Here is a 21156-nt window from a genome sequence, read left to right on the forward strand (position 1 = left end):
GAATTGAATTTCTTTAACTTTCCAGAAAAAAACAAAATATGGAACAAAAGTTCGGTACATATGCTTCAGTAATTATATCTATGCATGCCTCTAATTACCGAAGCATTATGTGTGTCTATGTATATACATATACAAACATACACACACACATATATATATATATCCAAAGAACCAACAGAATGAAATTATTCTGTATCAAAACTGCTCTGTAGTTTGATAAACATGCATTGTGCTATTGAATAAATGTACTTCCTAAGACTTATCTTTTTAAAATTGTATCATGTATTAGCAAGTCAAAAAACAACTCAATATATGGCTCTTTAATACCCAAAGAAAAGTTATCTTCAAAATAAAACCTTTTATCTTAGAGCAATCAAATACTAAAATTCCAACTATTTTTTCTCCCAGAATCCCATAACTTTTAAAAATACAAGCAATAAAGAAACACTTGCCAGGTACCTACTAAGAGACTAGCACTCTCTTATAGGAGTAAAAATCACATCAATTTTGTTTCTGATTTGCTTCTAACTATCTCACAATAAGCCTCCAACAATAGTTGGTAGTGTTATGTTGAAAGCTGTTACTTCTCGTAAGTGAAGAACAATCTACCATCATTTAGACATAAAAATAAACTTTCACTCTGAGCATATTAGTACTTTTAAGAACTGCTAAACAATATACTATAGTGATTTAAGAAAATCTACTCTTGCTCTGGATCTTCCTTAACATGTAGTGATGATTGTTTTCTGGTTCAAGTTCCACTAAAACTGGAGGCTGCCAACTGACCGAAGATGGCAGGGGTCAGTTTTCTTTCTTGTTCAAATAAATGGCTTAATAAGAGAGAGAGAGAGAGAGAGAGAGAGAGAGAGAGAGAGAGAGAGAGAATATCTGTGAATCTGTTCTAGGGGCTAAAGCAATGGCTCAGTGGTTAAGAGCACTTGCTGCGGAATCAGATGGCCTGAGTTTGATTCCTAGTATCCTAGTATTCAAATATTGGCTCACAGCCATCTCTAACACCAGTACCACAAGGATCCAAAACCCTTTTCTAGCCTCCATGGGCACTGCATGTACATGGTACACAGATATACATACAGACAGAACACCCACACAAGTTATTCTTAAAATCACATTAGCATATTATATATCATGGAAAAGTAAAATTTTTTTCTAAGAACCTGTTTGATGCAAGTTTTAAGAAATTCTCTAGGCAGAGGATGGCTCAGAGGTTAGGAGCACTGCCTACTCTTCCAGTGGACCTGGATTCAACTCGCAGCACTCACATCAGGTAGATCACAAAAGTTTGTAACAATAATTCCAGGGGATTTGACACCTCTGACTTCCAGAGGCACTGGTATTCATGAGCACATACCCACATGCAGAAATACACATAATTATAATAAAAATTTTAAAAATTATTAAATTCTCTTAATTTCTAAAAGAAATTTCTAAAGAAAAAAATTCTACAATATCTAAGATTTCTGCTTTATCCTCAAGACATATTTATTAATCAAACAGACTACTTAAAAAAGAAATGTTGCACAATACCCATTTATAAAGGCAACCAAGTTTTAACAATTTAGTCACACATCCTACCCCCCCCCCTTATTTTTAAGATAGGGTCTTTCTATGTAGCCCAGGCTGGCCTCAAACTTTTGGTAGTTCTCCTACCTCAAGTTCCTGAGTGCTGGGATTACAAGCCTGAAGTACCACTTCTAGCCTTATTATCTTAAGATATCCAGACAGCAAATTTTAGAGAGAAAATTGTATTATCTTTCTCAGTTTCAGCCTTTCATGATATTATGAAAACATATGTATACTTTACCTTTGCTGCTCACCCCCAGACTGACTGTAACTTCCAGAATCTAAAACACATAAAAAAAATTTAAATCATATTTAAAATTTATGCTTCCCCTAAGACTAACTTTATAAAACTAGCAACTGTCAAAAATTACATTAAGAAAAACTAAAAGCCAGGCCTGATGGCACACACCTTTAATACCAGCACTCAGAAGGCAGAAACAGGGGGGGTTCTATAAGTTCAAGGCCAGCCTAGTTTACATAGTGAGTTCCAGAGAGCAAGAGGTGCAGTGAGGCCCCGTCTCAAAAAGACAAAATAAAATAAAAAAATAAAATAAACACAAACACACACACGCACACAAAGAAAACCTAGAAATTAAATCTATGCATTGTTAAACCACTGTTCTAAAAGTATATGCTGGTGGTCACAAGAAAGTAAATATAAAATCATTGAAAATTCATTATTTAAAAACAAAAAGACTCAACCAGATATGGTTGTTCATGCCTGTACACTTGGCAAACTGAGGCAAAAAAGACTGTCAGAAGCTCAAGAACAGCCTAGGATAGGCTCACAGACTTCCAGACCAGACTGGATGGACTAGTGAGACCTTGCTTAGTTCAAGCTACATCTACATATCATTACATTATTAAAAGCAAACAAACAAAAAAAGTAGCTGTTTAAATTAATCAGGGCCAAAAAAGGGAAGAAACACGCACTCTGACATGATTAATCTACAGAATCACACTATCATTACCACATCAAAACATACAACATTTTTCTGCATTGGACTACTATGGTTGTCATCATCAATGAGAGTCTCCTAAGACTTGCCAAGAAAAGCTGTTGATTTTACCAAACTTTCAAGCAACTGGCCAACTGGTGACATATCAAACCAGCAATGATATATGCTTGTAGCCTGAATTTTAGTAACAAAAACTACCTTAGGAAAAAGCCTATCCGGGCAGTGGTGGCACATGCCTTTAACGCCAGCACTTGGGAGGCAGAGGCAGGCGGATCTCTGTGGGTTCGAGGCCATCCGGGCCTACAAGAGCTAGTTCCAGGACAGGTTTCAAAAGCTACAGAGAAACCCTGTCTCGAAAATCAAAAAAAAAATAAATAAATAAAAAGCCTAAATAAACATGTCAAGTAAAGGAGGCAGAAGAGAGCAAACTATAAACTTTCTCTACAGTTCAAAGTATAAGTCATACCAAAAATTGTTGAGGAGGCGCTACCCTTTTAGGTTTATATTCAATGTCAAATGAATAGCCTTAACTTGTGATAAGACAGATGTTGTATAAAATACAACTATAAAACAGGATCATATGACAACCTTATCTAATTTTAAAATCTTCAATGAATAATTCAAATAAAATCAAAAGCTTCCTTTTCAGTATATTTATATCAAGTTACCACATAAAGATACATCACTACAGGTTTAAGCAGGTGACATTAAATTTATCACCATGCTACTGTAAGTATCTCCAATATGACATTTCTTTAAAAATCCTTAAGACTATTAAAGAAAATCTGATATGAAGTTAAGGACACAGGCTACATGAAATGGGGAAGAGAAACTATCTTACATGTCAGCTATTTCCATAACTGGTAAGAGTTGCAGCTAGCAACCAAAGGAAAATAGGAAAAGAACATACTCTACCTGGCCCATTAAGAGAATAGATGCACCTATCAAACAGCAAAGAAAAGCCACCCAAATCAATCAAGAAGACTGGGGGGGAGGGGATTTAAACACTTGAAGATACATATATTTCTCCATCGACAGTCTAATACTTCAGTATTTCCTTTTGGTTCAGACAAAACCATTTAAGTATTTAGCACTTAAATCTTTCGACCGTCTCTCAAAATCTAGAAGTTAAATATTCTTAACTTTAGCCAAAGTAATTACAGACCTTTAAAACTATAAACCCGACTTCAGCAGAACTAAAATTTCAAGATACACAAATAAGCACAGCCACCAAAAAATATGTATTTCAGTGATTAAAATATAGGTGCTATTTTCAATTAAAAAAATCAGTTTGCAAATGCCACTTAGGGCAACTCAAATAAGACCTTGTTAAGATTACCTGACACTTGAGACTTGTGTCTGGACTTGTTCATTATTTAGAAGTGCTTCTAAATTATCAAAGTGTACCAGTGTACTGGCTACTTTATGTTAACTTGACACAAGTTGGAACCATCTGAAGAGGGAACTTCAATTGAGAAAAGATCCAGCTATATGAGGCATTTTCTTAATTGGTGACTGATGGGGGAATGTCCAGCCCATTGTTGGTGGTGGTTGTGGGTTCTATAAGAAAGCAGGTTGAGGGCTGGAGAGATGGCTCAGTGGTTAAGAGCATCACTTGCTCTTCCAAAGGTCCTGAGTCCAATTCCCAGCAACCACATGGTGGCTCACAACCATCTGTAATGAGATCTGGTGTCCTCTTCTGGCCAGCAGGCATACACACAGACAGAATATTGTATACATAATAAATAAATAAATCTATCTTTAAAAAAAAAAGAAAGAAAGCAGGTTGAACAAGTCATGAGAACCAAACCACAAAGCAGCACCCCTCCATGGCCTCTTCATCAGCTCCTGCTGCCAGAAATTGCCTGCCCTATTTGAGTTTCTGTCCTGACTGCCTTCAATGATGAACTATAACTATTAACAGATAGTTATAGAAGCATAAGACAAATAAACCCTCCCCAAGTTGCTTTGGCCATCATCACAGCCATAGTAACCCTACAATAAATTGGTACCAGGACAGTGGGATGTTGCTGTGACAGACCTGGCCATGTGTTTTTGGGAGGATTGTGGAAGGACTTTGGAACTTTGAATTAGAAAAGACATTGAGTGTTAACAGCTCAGTGGGCCATTCTTCAGGAGCTGAGGGCAATTCAGACAATGAAGGCCTGGCTTGGTAAGTTTCTGGGGAAAGCAAAGACTCTGCTGGGCATTTTGTGTGAACAATCTGTGGTTCGAGTCAGCCAAGGCTGAAGAGTCGGTCGTGATTAACAAGAGACCAGAAGCACTAAAGACCATTCCTTTACTGGGACAACTGATACTGGTCAGCCAAGAAATTTGTGGGAATTAAAAGACCAACTAGAAAGTGGTTTCTGACAGCTAACACACAGAAGCTGTGTTCTAGATGTGGCCTAGGCCGTATCTTATGCTGGCAGTTGAATTTAGTACTGTTTAGAGTCCCCTAGGTGATACTGGTTTTGAAGGCATGAAGGGGTCATAGAATAACTGAGGTTTGGCACTGTGAGGGGCCAGGAGAGGCCACTGGTAAAGGTATAGCCTCAGTAGCATTTGCAGCCCTGAAGGGACTGAAGGGGTCAAGAAGGGAAGTTAAGGCTTGGCACCAAGAAAAGAACAAAGGACAGGTTATAGGTGAAAGTACAACCCTGCTGCAGTTAGAGGCCCAGTATTTTGGAGATGCCAGTACCACGGGATGACTACCCAGAACAGCAGCAACAGTGGAGCAGTCAGCTGGAGCCAGAGAAGTGACCCCAGCACTTTGGAGGAGTACAGAAGATCATCAGTGGATCCCAGATACTGGATACTGAGTTATAGTGGAGTTTGGTTTTGCTGTGTTCAGACTGTAACTGTGCCTTGGTTCTTCCCTCTTGAAGAAAAGCATTTTTTTATTTTATTTTACAGAAGCCCACAGTTAAAAGACTGAATTTTTAAAGACATTTTAGGTTTTAAGAGACTTTAGACTTTTAAGTTATTTATGTTTTATGCATGTGTGCTCTACATGCCAGATAGGGCATCAGATGCTATTATAAATGGTTGTAGCCACCATGTGGGTGCTGGGAATTGAACTCAGGACCTCTGGAAAAGCAGCCAGTGCTCTTAACCACTGAGCCACCTTTCCAATCCCTAGATTTTAGACTTTTAAAGATACTGAATTTTGGGCTGGTGAGATGGCTCAGTGGTTAAGAGCATTGACTGCTCCTCCAGAGGGCCCAGGTTCAATTCCCAGCACCCACATGGCAGCTCGCAGCTGTCTGTAACTCCAGTGCTCATGAAATAAAGTTAAAAAAAGTTTAAAAAAAAATTCCCTCCCTTAAAAAAAAAAAGAAGAAAAAAAAAGATACTCAATTTTGAGTATTTGAATTTGTAAAGAACTGTAGGACTTTTAAAGTTTATAAAATGTTTCATAGTGTGATGGTGATGTTAATGTGTGATCTTGGGGGGGTGTTGAAAAAGGAAAGGCAGTGATGAAACAGTGATATGTGTGTGTTAAAGTGACAAGGAGTCATTTGTCCTGGATAGTTTTATATCAACCAGACACAGCTAGAGTCATCTGAAAAGAAGGAACCTCAATTGAGAAAAGGTCTCCTGAAGACCCAGCTGTTGGACATTTTTTAAATTATTGATTGATGGGGGAGGGCCCAGTCCACTGTAGATGGTGACATCCCTGGGCTGGTGGTTCTTGGTTCAATAAGAAAGCAGACTGAGCAAGGCAGTAAGCAACACCCTTCATGGCCTCTACATCAGCTCCTGTCTCCAAGTTCCTGTCTTGTATGAGTTTCTGTCCTGACTTCTGCAACGAACAGATATTGTAAGTCAAACAAACCCTCTCCTCAAGTTGCTTTGGTCATGATGTGGGATGCCCCTCTGTAGGCTGTGAATATGTTTTATCACCACTGGCTAATGAAGAGGCTGCTTTGGTCTATGGCAGAACAGAACAGAATTTAGCTAGGCGGGAAATCCAAGCAGAGAGACAGAGAAAAAGAAGGCAGAGTTGGAAAGGCTCCAGCAGTTGCTGCAGGAGTAAGACGCCAGAGCATTACTGGTAAGCCATGGGGCCCATGGCAATACGGATTACTAGAAATGGGTTCATTTCTATGTAGAGGCAGCCAGTAAAAAGCATGAACCATTGGCCAATTAATATTAAGTCTCTGAATGATTATCTAACAAGTGGCTGCAGAAACCAGCAGGTAGGAGAGAAACTGGTCCAGTGGGACTGCGCAGAAAAGAAAAAAGTCTGCAGCTACATCACAGTGTTTCAAAACAGCAACTCTAAACTCTAAGACAACTAGGTATGTCCAACTTGTGGCCCAAATACTGGAATTGTAGGCTCGAGCCACAAATCCTGGCTTAAGAATTTCCTTTAAACAACATTTACAGTAGCTTCAAAGAGACAACTACATTTCAGCTGATGTTTGTCTGGTTACTCTCTCCATCTTACCTCCAACCTATTTAATATGCTTTATTTCTGAACAGCATTTATCTAGGTAATTTTTTAGCACTGTGCTTTTACCTTTGTGCTTTAGGTGGGCTGTTTTTTCTATTTTCACTTGTAGCTGACATCTTAAATTAGAATTTTCTATTTACCATAGCTTTTCCTTTTTCTTTTAACTCCTTTCCTACTTTCTATTATATTCTCTTTATATTCCATTTCCATGGCCTTATAAATTTTGGCATATTTTCTTGACGAAATTCAAAATTATCAACCTCCACTAAAACACCCAGACTTTACTATCCTAGTGCAAATCAAATTTTGTGCCCTTATTTTCCTTGCAATTTTTATTCTTCTTCCTTTCTATACATTAATTCTTTTGGCAAAGATCAGTATGACTATGCGCTAGTTTATTTGGTAGAAAACTCAAGGTCTTTGGCTATTTTCCCTCTGGACATTAGTCTAAAACCTTTTTAAGCAGACTTTTATTTATGTGTCCAAATAAAAAGTGAAAGAGCATGTATATATGCATGCAAGACAGAAGAGGGTGTAAGACTCTCTAAGCTAGAGACACAGGTAACTGTGGGCTTCGAGATACAGACACTGGTAACCAACTCTAGTTCTCTGTGCCACGAGCAGCAGCAACAGCTTCAAGGTCCCTCTGCAAACTGTTTTTTTATGGGTTATTATTTTATAATCTGTAATCTTATAGATTTTGAAATTATTTTTAGGCATGTTTGAAACTAATGCTTGATTAAAACTTTCAACTCCTTAGGCTTGTCTGCCTTTAATCCCAGTACTGATGAGGAAGGTGGATTTCTGTGAGTTCCTGGACATCTAGGGCTAGTGAGGTCCTGTCTCAAAATAAAAAAAAAATAAAAAATAAAAAAGAACAATTGAACTTTTCCAGCTTTTTTTTTTTAAGGCAAGAATTTCCTATGTTGCTCATGCTGGTTTAAAACTAGAAACCTTCCCAACTGAGCTTCATGAATACTGATGACAGGTATGTACCACCATACCCACCAACTTTCACTTTCATCTCTATCCTTCTAAAGTGAATTTTGGAAGACAGATTACAACTACATTTATAATTCTGCTAAGTTCACTATTTCACTTCTCCCATCTTTGAAAATTATGTTTGGGAGAGGGAAAGGGTAAAATGGCTCAGTATGTAAACATACACGACATAAACTTGACATTCTGAGTCTAATATCTTGTACTACAAAGTCTTTGTCCTGACTTTCACAGGCACACCAAGGCACACACTCGCACCCGCACATTAATGTAATTTTTAAAAATTGTATTTTGTTTCTTTTTCAAATCTATGTGGCCTTTCCACATAATATGTTGGTCTTAACAGTAATTCATTCTTTTTTAACTTTTTCTAAATTTAACATTATTTTATGTGCATTGGTGTGAAGATGTCAGATCCCTTAGAACTGGAGTTACTACAGATAGTTGTGAGCTGCCATGTGGGCACTGGGAATTGAACCTGGGTCCTCTGAAAAAGCAGCTGGTGCTTTTGACCACTGAGCCATCTCCAGTCCTGATTCATTCTTTCAGTTTTTTAATCTTCAACATATAAACATTTGTTCTTTTGACACCTGTTCCTTGTGTTCAATTTTTACCATGAACTCACCTTTTGAAAGGTTTACATTTCCTCAGATTCTCTGTGATCTATGTTATCAGAATTCCTCCAGTTTTCATTTTGTTTTACTTTTTTAAACCAGGAACCCAAAGATGTTAATCAGTCCAGATTTTTTATTTTTATGTTACATCGTTTTAAGGTTTCCTACAGGCTAAATGAGTAACTTAAAAGAAGTAAGAGGTTCCGGGCTACAAATTCCAAGATTCTACTGTGTCTAAGCTTCCTCGTTAACACGTACACTAGGATTTTTTTTCCTCTTTGTTGATTTCTTCACTGAAGGACACAATCCTTCACATCAATTACCTGTAAACCCAAGATTTATAAGGGTTTCAGTTTCCATTATCGGGCTAACAGTTCAAGGTTGCATCACCCACCCTTAGATAATAAAACCACCATACAAGGCCTATACTCCCTGGAGGTAATTGCCAAAATAGCTCTATGCATATCATACTGGATTCTACTTCCATTTTTACTATGGGTTTTAGCCTTCCCAAATTTTTGTCTATTTTTTTTTGAGGTGCATATAGAAAATAAGATACCTTGAGCTGTCCTAACTGCTTGACTTTATTTTATATATAACTAATATTTTACTTGTGATTTTAATTCAAAAGCTCTGGTAATTCACTTTCGCAAATAACTTTGAACGTCACTGATAGTAATTTTGACTTATTGACAGAATGCTATGAATACATCGCTTTCCCCTGATGCAAGCAATCAAATCCTTAAGTTTTGTGCATGCTTAAATTCCATTAATTCCAGCCCAAATGATTACATTTTAATATGTTTGAAAATCTGACACAGCAAGCATCTGGATTAGTTGAGTCAAATTTCTAAGTGTAGTCTGGAATGTTTAAAGAATGTAACTTATTAATGATACTAGTTGCTTAGGGGTGAATTCTGTTAAGTTTATTAATTTAAACACGCATTAAAAAACAAGTCAAAAGCATCACTTTTACACAAAAGTCAAAGTATTTTACACAAATATCACAAAACATGTTGTTATAACACTAACAAGATCTTAAAAGATTTTAACTTAAGTCTCTAAATTTAAGTTTTCTATTGAAATTACTCAGTCCTATAAAAATGTCACTGTCTTATATGAATAATTACATTAAAAAAACCAACAGAGTTTGGGCAAGGTACAGCAAGCCTGTAATCCCACTCAGGAGACTGTTTAAGATGATGAATTAAAGGCCAGCCTGGAGATATACTGAAGATCCTGTCCAAACAATCCCGAGTTGCTACTGATCACTGCTTGCACTAATGTTGGTAAATTTCTACATGAGAGTAGAATTTTATTTTTACAGTCATATACCCTTTTTAAGGAAGCATTTGTACATATTCTTCTGGACCTTTACCAGGTATCATGACGAATTATGAAACCTGGTAGCAGACATACCAACGTCTACTTTGGAAAAATTTGAAGAGCTAACTTCAGTACAGTTTAGCCCTGTCCATCAGACAGATATCCTATCCCCGCCCCCCAAAAAGCTTAGAGCTCCTTAGAATCAACACTAATCTAAGGAAAGATCATTCCCCTGCCCAGTCTTTCCTACTCATTTGAAATCGTCTCCCACTGCTGCTGCCTTGAACGAATGAACAAATGAACGAAAGGACGAACACACACACACAACCTGGTGGACTGGGGAAACCTTTTAAAAAGGATTGCTAATTAACAGAAGTGTAAAAAAAACTGGTGGGTGTATGGTTCATGCCTTTAATCCCAGAACTTGGGAGGCTGGGGCAGATAGATCTCTGAGCTCGAGGCCAGCCTGGTCTACACATCGAGTTCCGGGACAGCCAAGGATACATAATGAGATCCTGTCTCCAGTAAATAGGTAAATGTAAAACTACCAAAGGGCATATTTCATTCCAGCCATATGGCTTTCGGCAATGTCCCTCGGAAGGAAAGCACGAACTCATGCTCGCTTCTAAGATCAAGTGGCCTGTCTCTGCCACCTGTAAATGTAGCCCAACAATAAAGGCCCTTGTATGATCAATTGGACCAGTTAGAATCAGGAGGACTTTTAAATTCTGGTTTAACAGGATCAAACTGGCTGTCCGGGAGAGGCAAATGCCTCTCTTCCACACATCCGTGGCCTCCATAAATATCACTTCGAGGAAGACGCTGTCTTTCCTCTGGTCTCTCTGTTCTAAGGGAAATGCCACGAAGACCTGAAAGTGCTCACCGTCAACTGTCAAGGCTCACATTTCGGTGCAGGAGATGAACAGGTGGAGGAGGGAGTACAAAGGTGAAGTCGGATACGCAAATCCCCCAACCCCAATCAATCCCGGTGGTTACAGCAGAGGGAATGACCCGTACGAGCGGGTTGCGTGCAAGGTAATGTGCTGTGCTCCCCGAGCCTTGGACCCCCACCTGATGAATGCGTGAGTCGGGAAGGGCCCAGCTCCACTTCTCGGATGGGGAAGCTGAGGAACGAGGCGGCGAGACGACCGGCCAGAGGCCTCGCTGAGAGACCCGAGGCGCTCGCAGCTGAGGACCAGGAGCTGCTGCTCACATCCCGACTTCCCCCGCCCCTGTGATGGTGCAGGCGGGCCTCCGTCCCCCCAACCCCCAACTCACACACCCCCTCCCCAGGGAGCTGCGCGTCTCCGCAGGTTCCAAGGGTAGGGTCAAAAGACAAGGCTCAGAGCTCTCCCGCCGCGATTCGTAGCCAGGGAGCGTTGGGAGCGTGCGTGCCTCCAGTCCAACATGGCGGCGCCACGGCCGCCCCCCCCTCCCGCCTCCCTCGGGCCGGAGGCTTTCCCTCGCCGCCCTCCGGTGGGCGGGAAGACGGCCAGCACCCGCCGGACCCCTCCTCGCCGCTGCCGCTGCTCGCCGGAGGCGTCACCTACCCGACATGCCTAAGAGCCGCGGCGCGGAGCCCTCACGGCCCGCGGAGAACAAGGCAAACGAAGAGTCAGGCGGCGCGGCTTCTGGAGCTGTTCTGAGGGCGGCGCGGCGGGCTGAGGCCGACTGCGGGACCGCGGCAGCCAATCAGCGCGCGAAGGGCGATACCACCGTGCCGCGGCCGGAGGGGTGGTCCTACGCCGCTCCGGTCCGTCGACCCCGGCGTCTGTCCCGGATCGCCCCTCCGCGACCGTACCATTATTGAGAGGGAACTGAGAAAGGAAAGTACCAAAGCCCTCGTGGGGCTAGGGGGAGGCGGCAGGGCCGGCTCGCTCCGTCCCGTTTACAACCCCAGTTCTAATTGTTTTGGGACGGGTAGAATTGTGAGTTGTGAAAGCGAAAGAGGCGCCCTTTTTCCTAGTCAGAACTATTGACTTGGGAAACGGGTTTCTTTCCTCTAATGTCGGGAATGGTGTGACCGGCCTCGCTCCGGCTCTTGATGCAGAGCTTGAACCACTTGGGGGCGTTCCGAGTCTGAGGAGCGCGCGGGACGAAAGTCGTGACGAGCTCGGTACCCGATCACCTCCAGGCTTGCTCGAACTGCCTTGTCCGGTAGAAGTCAAGGTGAGAGGAGGACAGAAACGCGAGTTCAGTCTAAATCACGCGCAAACCTGACCCCGGGGATAAGGTGGTGCGGGAATCGCGCTTTCTCAATCCTCTATAATAACAGCTATTGATCGGCGTCTTACATCATCTCATTTAATTCGCGCAGGAACTGATGAAATATTTCCTCCTGGTTGCGGATAGAAACGAACAGACTGAGGTCGTGTTTTGGAAGTCTAGTAACCCAACCCCACTGCTGAGGGCTTTAACCTAACGCTGTACAGTAAACTCTATTGGAGAAAGGGCTTGGAAAACTACGAGAAGGCCATTTCCCCGAGTGAGACAGCTGAACCAAAGCCTGGGTGATGAGTTAATCAAGTTGAAGAAGAGGGCAGAAGATCTGTCCAGAGTTTTAGAACATGTAGCTTGATATGTTTGGAGTGTCGCCTGCAGGGGAGAATACTAGAATATGCCAGAAAAGTAGGAGGCTAAATAGCTGAGACCTTGTAGTTTGAACTTTATCCTGAAGGCGGTGGATCCACCCACTAGAGACTTCAGAAGGGTGAGATCAGATACGTATTTCCCAGCTACAAAATGAAGAACAGGTTGGAGATGAGAAACGTCTAAAAGTGTGTGTGTGTTGAGAGGAGGGGCGACTGAGAATATTGTTCAGTATTAAAGCCTGGCCTAACATGTTTGAGTTCCTGGGTTCAATTTCCAACACTGGTAAATATTTTTTTTTTCAGCCCATCGAGGTAGCACATGCCTATTAATCCCAGCATTCAGGGGGCAAAATCAGGCAGACCTCTGAATTCTTGGCCAACCTGGTGTACATGGTGAGTTCCAGGACACACAGGGCTACAAAGAGAGAACTTGCCTCAAAACAAAATTCAAAATTTTAAGCAGAGAGATCATGCCATTAGCCAATGCGGTGGTTATAGTGAGAGATCATAGTGCACTGGATTCAAAGTAGCTGTGAAGGTAAGGACAGAAATCACGGGCACACTTAGGAAGAAGTGGTGATCAGTGCGTGTGCAAGGAGCTGGTGCAGAGAGCTTTAGGTTTTCAGTATACACATATGGGCAAGTGGAGGTGTCACTCATTGGGATAGGGACCATGGGGAACAGATTGGGATGGAGTAACAAGTTCAGAACTGATACTTGAGGTCAGAAAGGGGCATGAGGTCATTTCTCCTCATTATGCCCTTAACTGTATAGACGGAAGATTATATATATATATATATATATATATATATATATTATATATATATATATATATATTATATATATATATATATATATATATATATATATATATACCTCCAGATGGGTACAAACAAGCAAAGCTAAAGAAATAAGTCTTTCACTACTACGAGTCATATACATATAACTTGAGCATCTGTAATGAGAAAAATAACCCAGAGAAGAGGAGCTTGTGCAGTAGCGAAGTAGCGGGAGAGAATCAGGTCTCAGGAGGAAGAAAGAGATCTGGGTTAGTTTTTTTATTTTGTTTTGTTTTTAATTTTAAAGAAAAAAAAACCAGTATTGTTCGGGCTGGAGAGATGGCTCAGCGGTTAAGAGTACTGACTGCTCTTCCAGAAGATCCAGGTTCAATTCCTAGCACCCACATGGCAGCTAACAACTGTCTGTAACTCCAAGATCTGACACCCTCACACAGAGATACATGCAGGCAAAATACCAATGTACATAAAATAAAAACAAATTATTTTGAAAGCAGTGTTGCTCATCTTTGACTGCTTGTGTTTATATCCTTATTCATTCACTTATTCATTCAGTCTCCCTTTCCTAAGGCCTGCTCTGTGCGTAGAACCTGGGAAGTCCTAAAGACAGAGACACAAACCCAGCTGCCACCCTCCAGAAGCGACAGTCGCATAATTGGTGTGGTGCAGACCTGTGGTTCCTACCAGTTATTGGAACTGAATGTTCTAGGGTTGGAAGATGTTCTGAAAATAGGACACTTCGTCTATAGGAAGGTAGGATTATCAAGAAAAGATCCCGCATGAGGTGCCTCCTGAACCAAGCTTTGAAGGAAAATCAGGATTTAGCTGGTGGGTATTCCAAGCAAAACGGGGTGCATTGGCGATCCTGAGAGAGAGCGCTTGGGGGCACTGTGAGTAGCCCTGATTGGCTTGTCACTGGAGTTGTAGAGATGGGGGATGAGAAGAAATGCCATGTCAGAAGTGGGCACCACATAGACATGGAGATACATGTGTATAATCCCAGCACACGGGAAACTGCTGCAGGAGGATCCTAAGTTTGAGACCAACCTGGACGACAAAGATCATATCTCAAAAGGGGGGGAGGGGCAGTGACAGAAGCTAGTCTGAAAGGCCTTGTCTGCTCTATGCTTTATGGATGACTTTGGGCATCACAATTTTAAAAGGGGTAAACCTGAGGGCCAGTGAAAGGGCTCATCGGGTAACCACTTACCACCAAACCTGATAGTGTAAGTTTTTTCCTTAGAACCTGCATGGTAGAAGGAGAGAACTGACTCTTGCATGTTGTCCTCTGACCTCTGCACACATTAATTAATGCTCAGTTAATTAGTTAAAGAAGAAACGTGGGAGCTTCTGAGGAAGTTAACTTAGGAGTGACAGTTTTCTGTATCCATTATCTCATTTTCAGGACAGACTTGTGAAATAGGGATTTGTATTTTGTAGACGATAACCCTGAAACTCAAGAGAGGTGAACGTGTTGATCAAGATCACATGGTCAATTAGGAATAGAAGCAGAGATCCTGCCAACCTTTGAACTGAGGTCAGTGATCTGTGCACAGTGTCCCTGCTCGCCAAACTCGAAGCTCCTCCCATGTCTACTCTGTTCCAGGGCCTTCTCCACCACAGATGAAGCCCTGTGCCCTTCTGCTTTCCGAGTGATTGCCCCATAGACGAAGCGAGTGGGCCCTGATGATATCTACAGCAAGCTTTTGTCTTCACCCATTTAACGCTTCATGGTGACTCTCCCTTCTCTAGTGATGTTCGCTTGCCTGGCCTTGGTCTACACACTGAGAGAAGAGAACAACGGCTTCAGCAGAATGTTTCTGGGAAGTCTCGTTTCTGGGCCTGTCTGCCCCTGATCTATTCCCTATGGCCTCACATGAAGTCCTGCAACCCCCTCATCCACCCCATGATGGGTGGGTGGGTGGGTGGGTGGGTGTTGGGTTGGCTGTATGCCCAGCAAGCTATAGGCACCAGGTTTAATCCTCAGCCATGAAAAAAAAAAAATTTTTAGATTCAAGATTGTGCAATTACTGCCACTGGAATTGGTAAGTAAGAGGCTGGGGAGAAAAGTACAAAGGTCAGTGTTAGGATCCCCAGGACCCATGTCAATGCTGGGCCATAATGGTGGTCGGCCTGGAATCCAGCACTTGGGAGGCAGGGGGTGCCCAGGGCAAGCTGACTAGCTAGAGTAGTCAAATCAAGTGTGCTCCGGTTTCAGAGAGAGACCCTACTTCAGTAAATAAAATGGAGAGCAACGGAAAAAAACATTGGACTTTAACCTCTGGCCTCTTTATGTGGCAATTTTCTCAGGGATCGAAACATTCTACCTGCAGAGACTCTTCTTAAGATAGTAGGTAAATAATTCCAGATGACTTCTGGAAGTCCCAGGCTTTTTTTTCTTAAGACTATGTAAGTGACTCCTGAGTGTTGCTCTCAGACAAGACAAGCTGCAAAGAGGATTCTCAGACAAGCCAGCTTCCTGGAAGAGGCACTAGGAGAAGACACATTCCAGCCTGTTGAGCTGCCTGCAGGCTGTGCGGTATGCACCAGGTTTCCAGCTTTTGTGAGCCGGCACCCATGCTAGAGTGGGTTTTGGTGATGTAGCTGTGTTCAAGTGATTTCTGTTCCTCTAAGTCATAACCCCACCTCCATACTTTCTGTAAATAACCCCAGTGGAACTCATTGGCTCACCAAGTTGTACTTTGGTGTATCTATACATTGGCCTGTATTTCCTTTCTTAGAGTGAATAAGTGTGTGTGTTTGTCTTTCCAGGAAAAGTTTGTCATATCATACCTCTACATATGCATGTGCACCTGTGCACACACACTAATACACATACCAAACACACACACAAAACATAGCATTTGTCAATGGGAAACTGATAAGAAGTCAGACTGGAGATGAAAGCCAGGAGAAACGAAGGTTGCTCCACAGGGAGTTAGCCAAGCTTCAGGTTCCACTGGGGACCTGAGCTCTAGCACCTGCCTGCTGGAGGAAGGGAAATGTTCAGAGCCCTGATCCCTGGCTCCAAAAACCACCCCCTCCCTTTGTTCTCCAATTCATGGCTCCTGTAGTCCTATTGCCACTGATAATTTCTATGTTGCCTCTATTGCCAGGTTAGCTCCCCAACTCTTCCATCATTGATGCAAGCCTTGCAAGGACATTTTTAAGGACCGGAGATTTAAGTCGGGTGAGAGAAGAAACTGTCAGAGCTATTTGAGCAGAGGTGTGACCTGCTTGGCCAGGATTTCTCTGGCTGCTTTTTTCAAAATATGGTCAACTACAGGACACATAAGTAGAAGCCAAATGAAGTAATTGTTCAGAAGACTCACACCGAAGCCACAGTGAGATCCCGTGGCAGTCACAGGATTCGAGGCTTTCCAATTTTTTTTAGTTTGTTCTGTGATATGTGGCCTACTTCTCTCCGAACCTAAAGCACCCCATCACAATACCTAAAACAGTAGGCATTTAAAAAAGTTTTATTTATTTTGATTTTATGTGTATTGAGTGTTTTGCCTACATGTATGCATGTGCATCACATGCATGCCTGGTGCCTTCAGAGATCAGAAGAGGGCATTAGATCCCCTGGAACTGGGGAGTTCTAGATGATTGTGAGCTACCATGTGGGTGCTGAGAACTGAACCCGGGTCCTCTGGAAGAGCAATAAATACTCTTAACAACTAAAGCCAACTGTCTCTCCCAGCTCCAACATTATGCATTTTTTAAAAGGAAGTGGGGGTAGGGGCTGTGTGCAATGAATGCATAAATAGGAGCAGCACCACACAGAAATGGCCTGCCTTTCTGGCTTATGTGTGAACTCCTCCAACTTGAAGAGCTTACCGAGAACTGTCCTATGTCTCCCAAGGCACAAGTGAGTGTCTCATGAGTGTTTGCTGAAAGGACAGCTGCTCTGGGCCAAGTGCCACAGGCAGCATGTAGCCATTGTCATCACTCCACCCCTTGCAAGGGAGGTGTCCCTGGGACCCAGTGCCTGCAGCCTTCCTCGAGAGCAGGCCTTCCAGCTGCAGCAGGAGGCTACCCAGTCCTCCCACCATGGCAGGCGCTTCCTGTTTAGGGTGGAAAGGAACCAGACACTTTCCTGTTAGCAGGTCTCTTAAGCAAAGCAGCAGATGCTAGCAAGTGACTGGCCCAGTCTTGCCGGCCAGATGCCTGGCGGGCAGACAGCCTTTATGTGGAAGGGAAGTAGGGCACAATGCCAGACTGGCCCAGCTTTTATTGTGTTCCTCGCACGTCCCCAGGGTCCTGGTGTGAGTACAAAACAAACCAAGAAGAAGCCGACGCTTTTACTAAGCTGTGATGAGGGATGGGGCAGTGGGGCTGCTCCGAACTGAGCACTGCTTAGGGAAGAAGCGCTGTGATTGTTCTGCAGTATGTCGTCTGGGCTATGAGTGGGCCCAGGTATGGAAACTGCACAGGACTGGGGTGAGCACTTGTGTCTGTGCAACCCATCACCAGTACTTGGCAGGATTCAGATTACTAATGATCCTGCTCACTCCTCATTGCTTGTCGGGGCATGGGGGAAAAAAAAGACAAGAATTCTCTTTGTCCCCCTTGAGAAACGGCAGAAACTCAAGAGTTGTTCATTTACAAAGATCACACAATGTGGTAAAATAGCCAAAATTCAAAGCCAGGTCTGCCTCATGTCTTGCTTTTCCCTGATCAGAGAGAGAGAGATCCAAAAGTACATAGGCAGGTGCACTTGTGAAGGCGCCTAGACTGAGGCCATGTCCACTGTGCTGGATAGGGGAGCTTCCCTCTGTTATAGGCAGAGGTGATTGCTAGAAAGTGGGGAATTGCATCGCTCAAAGCTCAGCAGCCTCTGCCAGTGGTAAGTCATGTCTCCACCAAAGTTTGCACCACCCAAGGGAAGCCTCTCCAGCTCCCTCCAGCTCCTCTCCTGTCCTCACTAGTCCTCAGATTTTGCTGGTCTGGGGACTCCTTGAGGCTGGTCCTCCTGTGACTGACTTACTTGGGAGCCCAGAATCCATCCCTTCTGATAGAATCTACTTTGTGTTCTGCACACTTCCCGGGGAGGAGGAAAGTGCAAAGACAACTCTGGCTGTTCTTGTTGTTATACAGAGGGAAACTGAGGCCTAAAGGTTCCGTGTCCTGGTTTATACATCTTGCCTGATTCAAGAGACCTGCTGTGACCCTCTGCCAGAACAGGAGGAATGGCCGCTGACAGCTACCCCGCTTGGCACACAGCATGCCCAGGCCTGGCATGAGTTCCAGAGTTCTGTCCACTATGGGAGGATTGGGAGGCTCTAAGGAGCTGAGCCAAACCCCAAGTTCTGCAGGAGGAAGGGGAGGGGGAGGCAGCTGTCTTTGAAGAGGACACGCGGTGAATGCTACCAACACTGCTGGGTCAGAATCAGAAACCACCCAGCAAAGATGGGGTAGGAAGGAAGACAAAAACAAAACCATTGGAAAACTCAGAGCTGATTTCCTCTTGGGCACTTCTGGTATTTAGTGTTTAGTGATTCTTTAAGTCTGCAGTAAGCCTCAGAAGTCTGAATGTTTCTGGAAGGGGAAAGGGAGGTTGTGTTCTGGAGACTGAACCCAGTGCCTTGTGCTTACTGGGCAAATACTTAACCTCTAAGCTATAGCTCAGCCCAGGAATCAGAGTTTTTAGTAAGTGTTTCTGTGAGGAACCTAAGAACATTTCATGCATTTCACTTATGTATGATAGTGCTGTGTTCTAGAGTTACAGCATTCAGGCTTGAATCCTGCCTTCATTACTAGAACTATGACCTTGGGCAAATGATGGAATCTCTGAGCCTCATTTTCCTCATCCTTTAAAGTAAGAATGCATAGGATAGTAGCTTTCTCCTAAGGAAGTCACAGAGTCTTTCTGTGTAGCCCTGACTGTCCTGGAACTGGCTCTGTGGACCAGCCTGGTCTTGAACTCAAAGATATACACCTGCCTCAGCCTCCCAAGTGCTGGGATTAAAGGCATATGCGACCACACCTGGCTCTCCACCAAAAAAGATTTATTTTAGGGGCTGTAGAAATGGCTCCACAATTAAAAGCCCCTGATGTGTGTGTGAGAGGGGATTTTGTTGCTGTTGTTTGTTCCCATAATAGCACAAAGGAGACAAGGTAAAGTGGAACAAGGTAGCTCCCAAACTCAGCAGTGGTACTAGTGTGGATGGGATTGCCCTGGGATTCACAGGAAGGGAGAATCAGCTGTCTGTGTAGCCAAACCTGTATTCTTGCAGATGCTTGGTTGTCTAGAGAGCCACAGCTCCCTCTTCGCCTTTCTCAATAGTGCAGCTGAAGTGGTTTCTGGGTGTGTTAGAATGGAGAGAATGCGCCAGATGGGGAGAATCTAGCTGGAGAAAGAATCAGCTCAGACTGGACTTCTGCTCTGAGTCTACTCTCAGACAGGTGTCCCTTACTGATACTTCCCAAAGCTCCCTGATCTAAAGAAGTGCTTCCAGGCCTGTTAGAATCCACCCATTAGCCAAAACTACCATCTGCCCTTGTCATACCTATAATTCATACATATCCCCTACAGTTGCCAGTTAAATTGTAAGATGCCCAGATGAACTTTGTCTAATCATTTTCATATGCCTGTCCCAAATGCCACATGACACTCACCTATATTAGACAACTATTAATGTAATATTGAAGTTTAACTGAGAATTGAGGTTTTATTTTCTGTCTTTAGTAGCTCTGTCCCACTGTCCTTCAGAACCTCTTGTGCAGGCCACCAAAGCTTATCCACCATTTGTTTTGTTCTTAACTGAGAATTTACACTGTAGGCCATGTAGGTAGACTAGAAGCTCTCAGAGGAGAAGGCTGGCCCAGGCCTCAGGCAGCACCTCTCAGGAGGATCCCCTGCTGGATAGTTAAGCAAAGAAACCCCTCTCCAACTCTGCCCCCAGCTGCTCCCTCGGGTAGGAATTGTCTGTTCCAGGGAAGGGTCTTCCCAGAGAAGTGCTTGTATCTAATTGTTCTCCCCAGAAATGGGTGCCCCCTTTTCACCAGTTGGTTGGAAGGTATGGTGGAAGAGGGTGCTGTTTCCAGTTAGTGCCACACAGGGAATGCCTGTTTATAAGATGTGAATTCAAGAACTTTTTCCAACTCCTCTACCCCAGTAGTGTCTTTTTCTAATAGCACAAAACTTTGAGAGCGATTGAAGCCCTGAGCCTCAGGGTTCAGAACACTGAGTTACTTTTGCTTAGCATTTAATAGATTGCAGATTATTTCTGCAACTCTCACCTAATTCCAGAAGGGCGACATCCTGGTCCCATTTACATTTTAACAGGCGAGTGGACTGACACAGCGCCTGACATTCTCAGCAGTAGATGTGATGGAGTTCACGTTCGCTCAGTATATGTGTAGCAATGGCAGCCAGAGAAATCTTTCCGTTCCGTTCTCATTCACTGTGTAGGTTAAATGGAGGTTTGGGGGATGTATGCCCTTCGTTTTCATGCTATTCTGAGTACTAAATGTCATATACTTTCTTTTTACTCATGAAGAAAGCGACACTTTGCCAAAGGTGTCACCACTGCATCCTGCCATTTACTGTGTTCCGCGTAATACCAGGCATCATGCTTGCTTATGCGCAGGTATTATCATCGAATCTTCCCCCAAAGCCCCAAATCTATCCTTTTCCCCATGATAAGATGTTCTATTTTCACATGATAAGATGTTCAAAAAGGGTGAGTAACCCAAAACTACACAGCCTGCTGGTGGCTGGGGCGAGACTCAGAGCATTTCCAAAGAAGCCGGTGTCAAACTTCAAGCCCCCAACTCCCTGACTCCAGCCCTGGCTTCTCTCACAGTGACCTCGACCCGCACCTG

The 21156-nt window shown here is 43.1% G+C and overlaps 1 protein-coding gene and 1 long non-coding RNA gene across 4 annotated transcripts in view; one reads left to right on the forward strand and one right to left on the reverse strand.

Moving 5' to 3' along the window:
* The window catches only part of Taf15 (TATA-box binding protein associated factor 15), a 34445-nt gene extending 22827 nt beyond the window's left edge, over nucleotides 1-11618 (reverse strand). For both annotated transcript variants that reach the window (XM_085695560.2, XM_048437806.3), the window contains exons 1-2: nucleotides 11489-11618; nucleotides 1823-1862 (exon numbers count right to left, since the gene is read on the reverse strand). In XM_085695560.2, the coding sequence (XP_085551686.1) occupies nucleotides 1823-1862; nucleotides 11489-11495 (47 nt within the window). In that variant the 5' untranslated portion in view covers nucleotides 11496-11618. The remainder of the gene's footprint in view (nucleotides 1-1822; nucleotides 1863-11488) is intronic.
* On the forward strand, nucleotides 11455-17973 carry LOC125402837 (uncharacterized). Of its 2 annotated transcripts, XR_007232768.3 has the most exons (3): nucleotides 11455-12107; nucleotides 14767-14863; nucleotides 15079-17973. It is a non-coding gene; the product is annotated as an uncharacterized LOC125402837 (long non-coding RNA). The 2 variants fall into 2 exon arrangements; XR_015738789.1 differs by lacking the exons at nucleotides 14767-14863; nucleotides 15079-17973 and adding an exon at nucleotides 12833-12922.
* Nucleotides 17974-21156: the final 3183 nt, after the last annotated feature.

Source organism: Myodes glareolus, chromosome 9 (assembly GCF_982192425.1).
Source record: "Myodes glareolus chromosome 9, mMyoGla1.1, whole genome shotgun sequence".
Lineage (NCBI taxonomy): Eukaryota > Metazoa > Chordata > Mammalia > Rodentia > Cricetidae > Myodes > Myodes glareolus.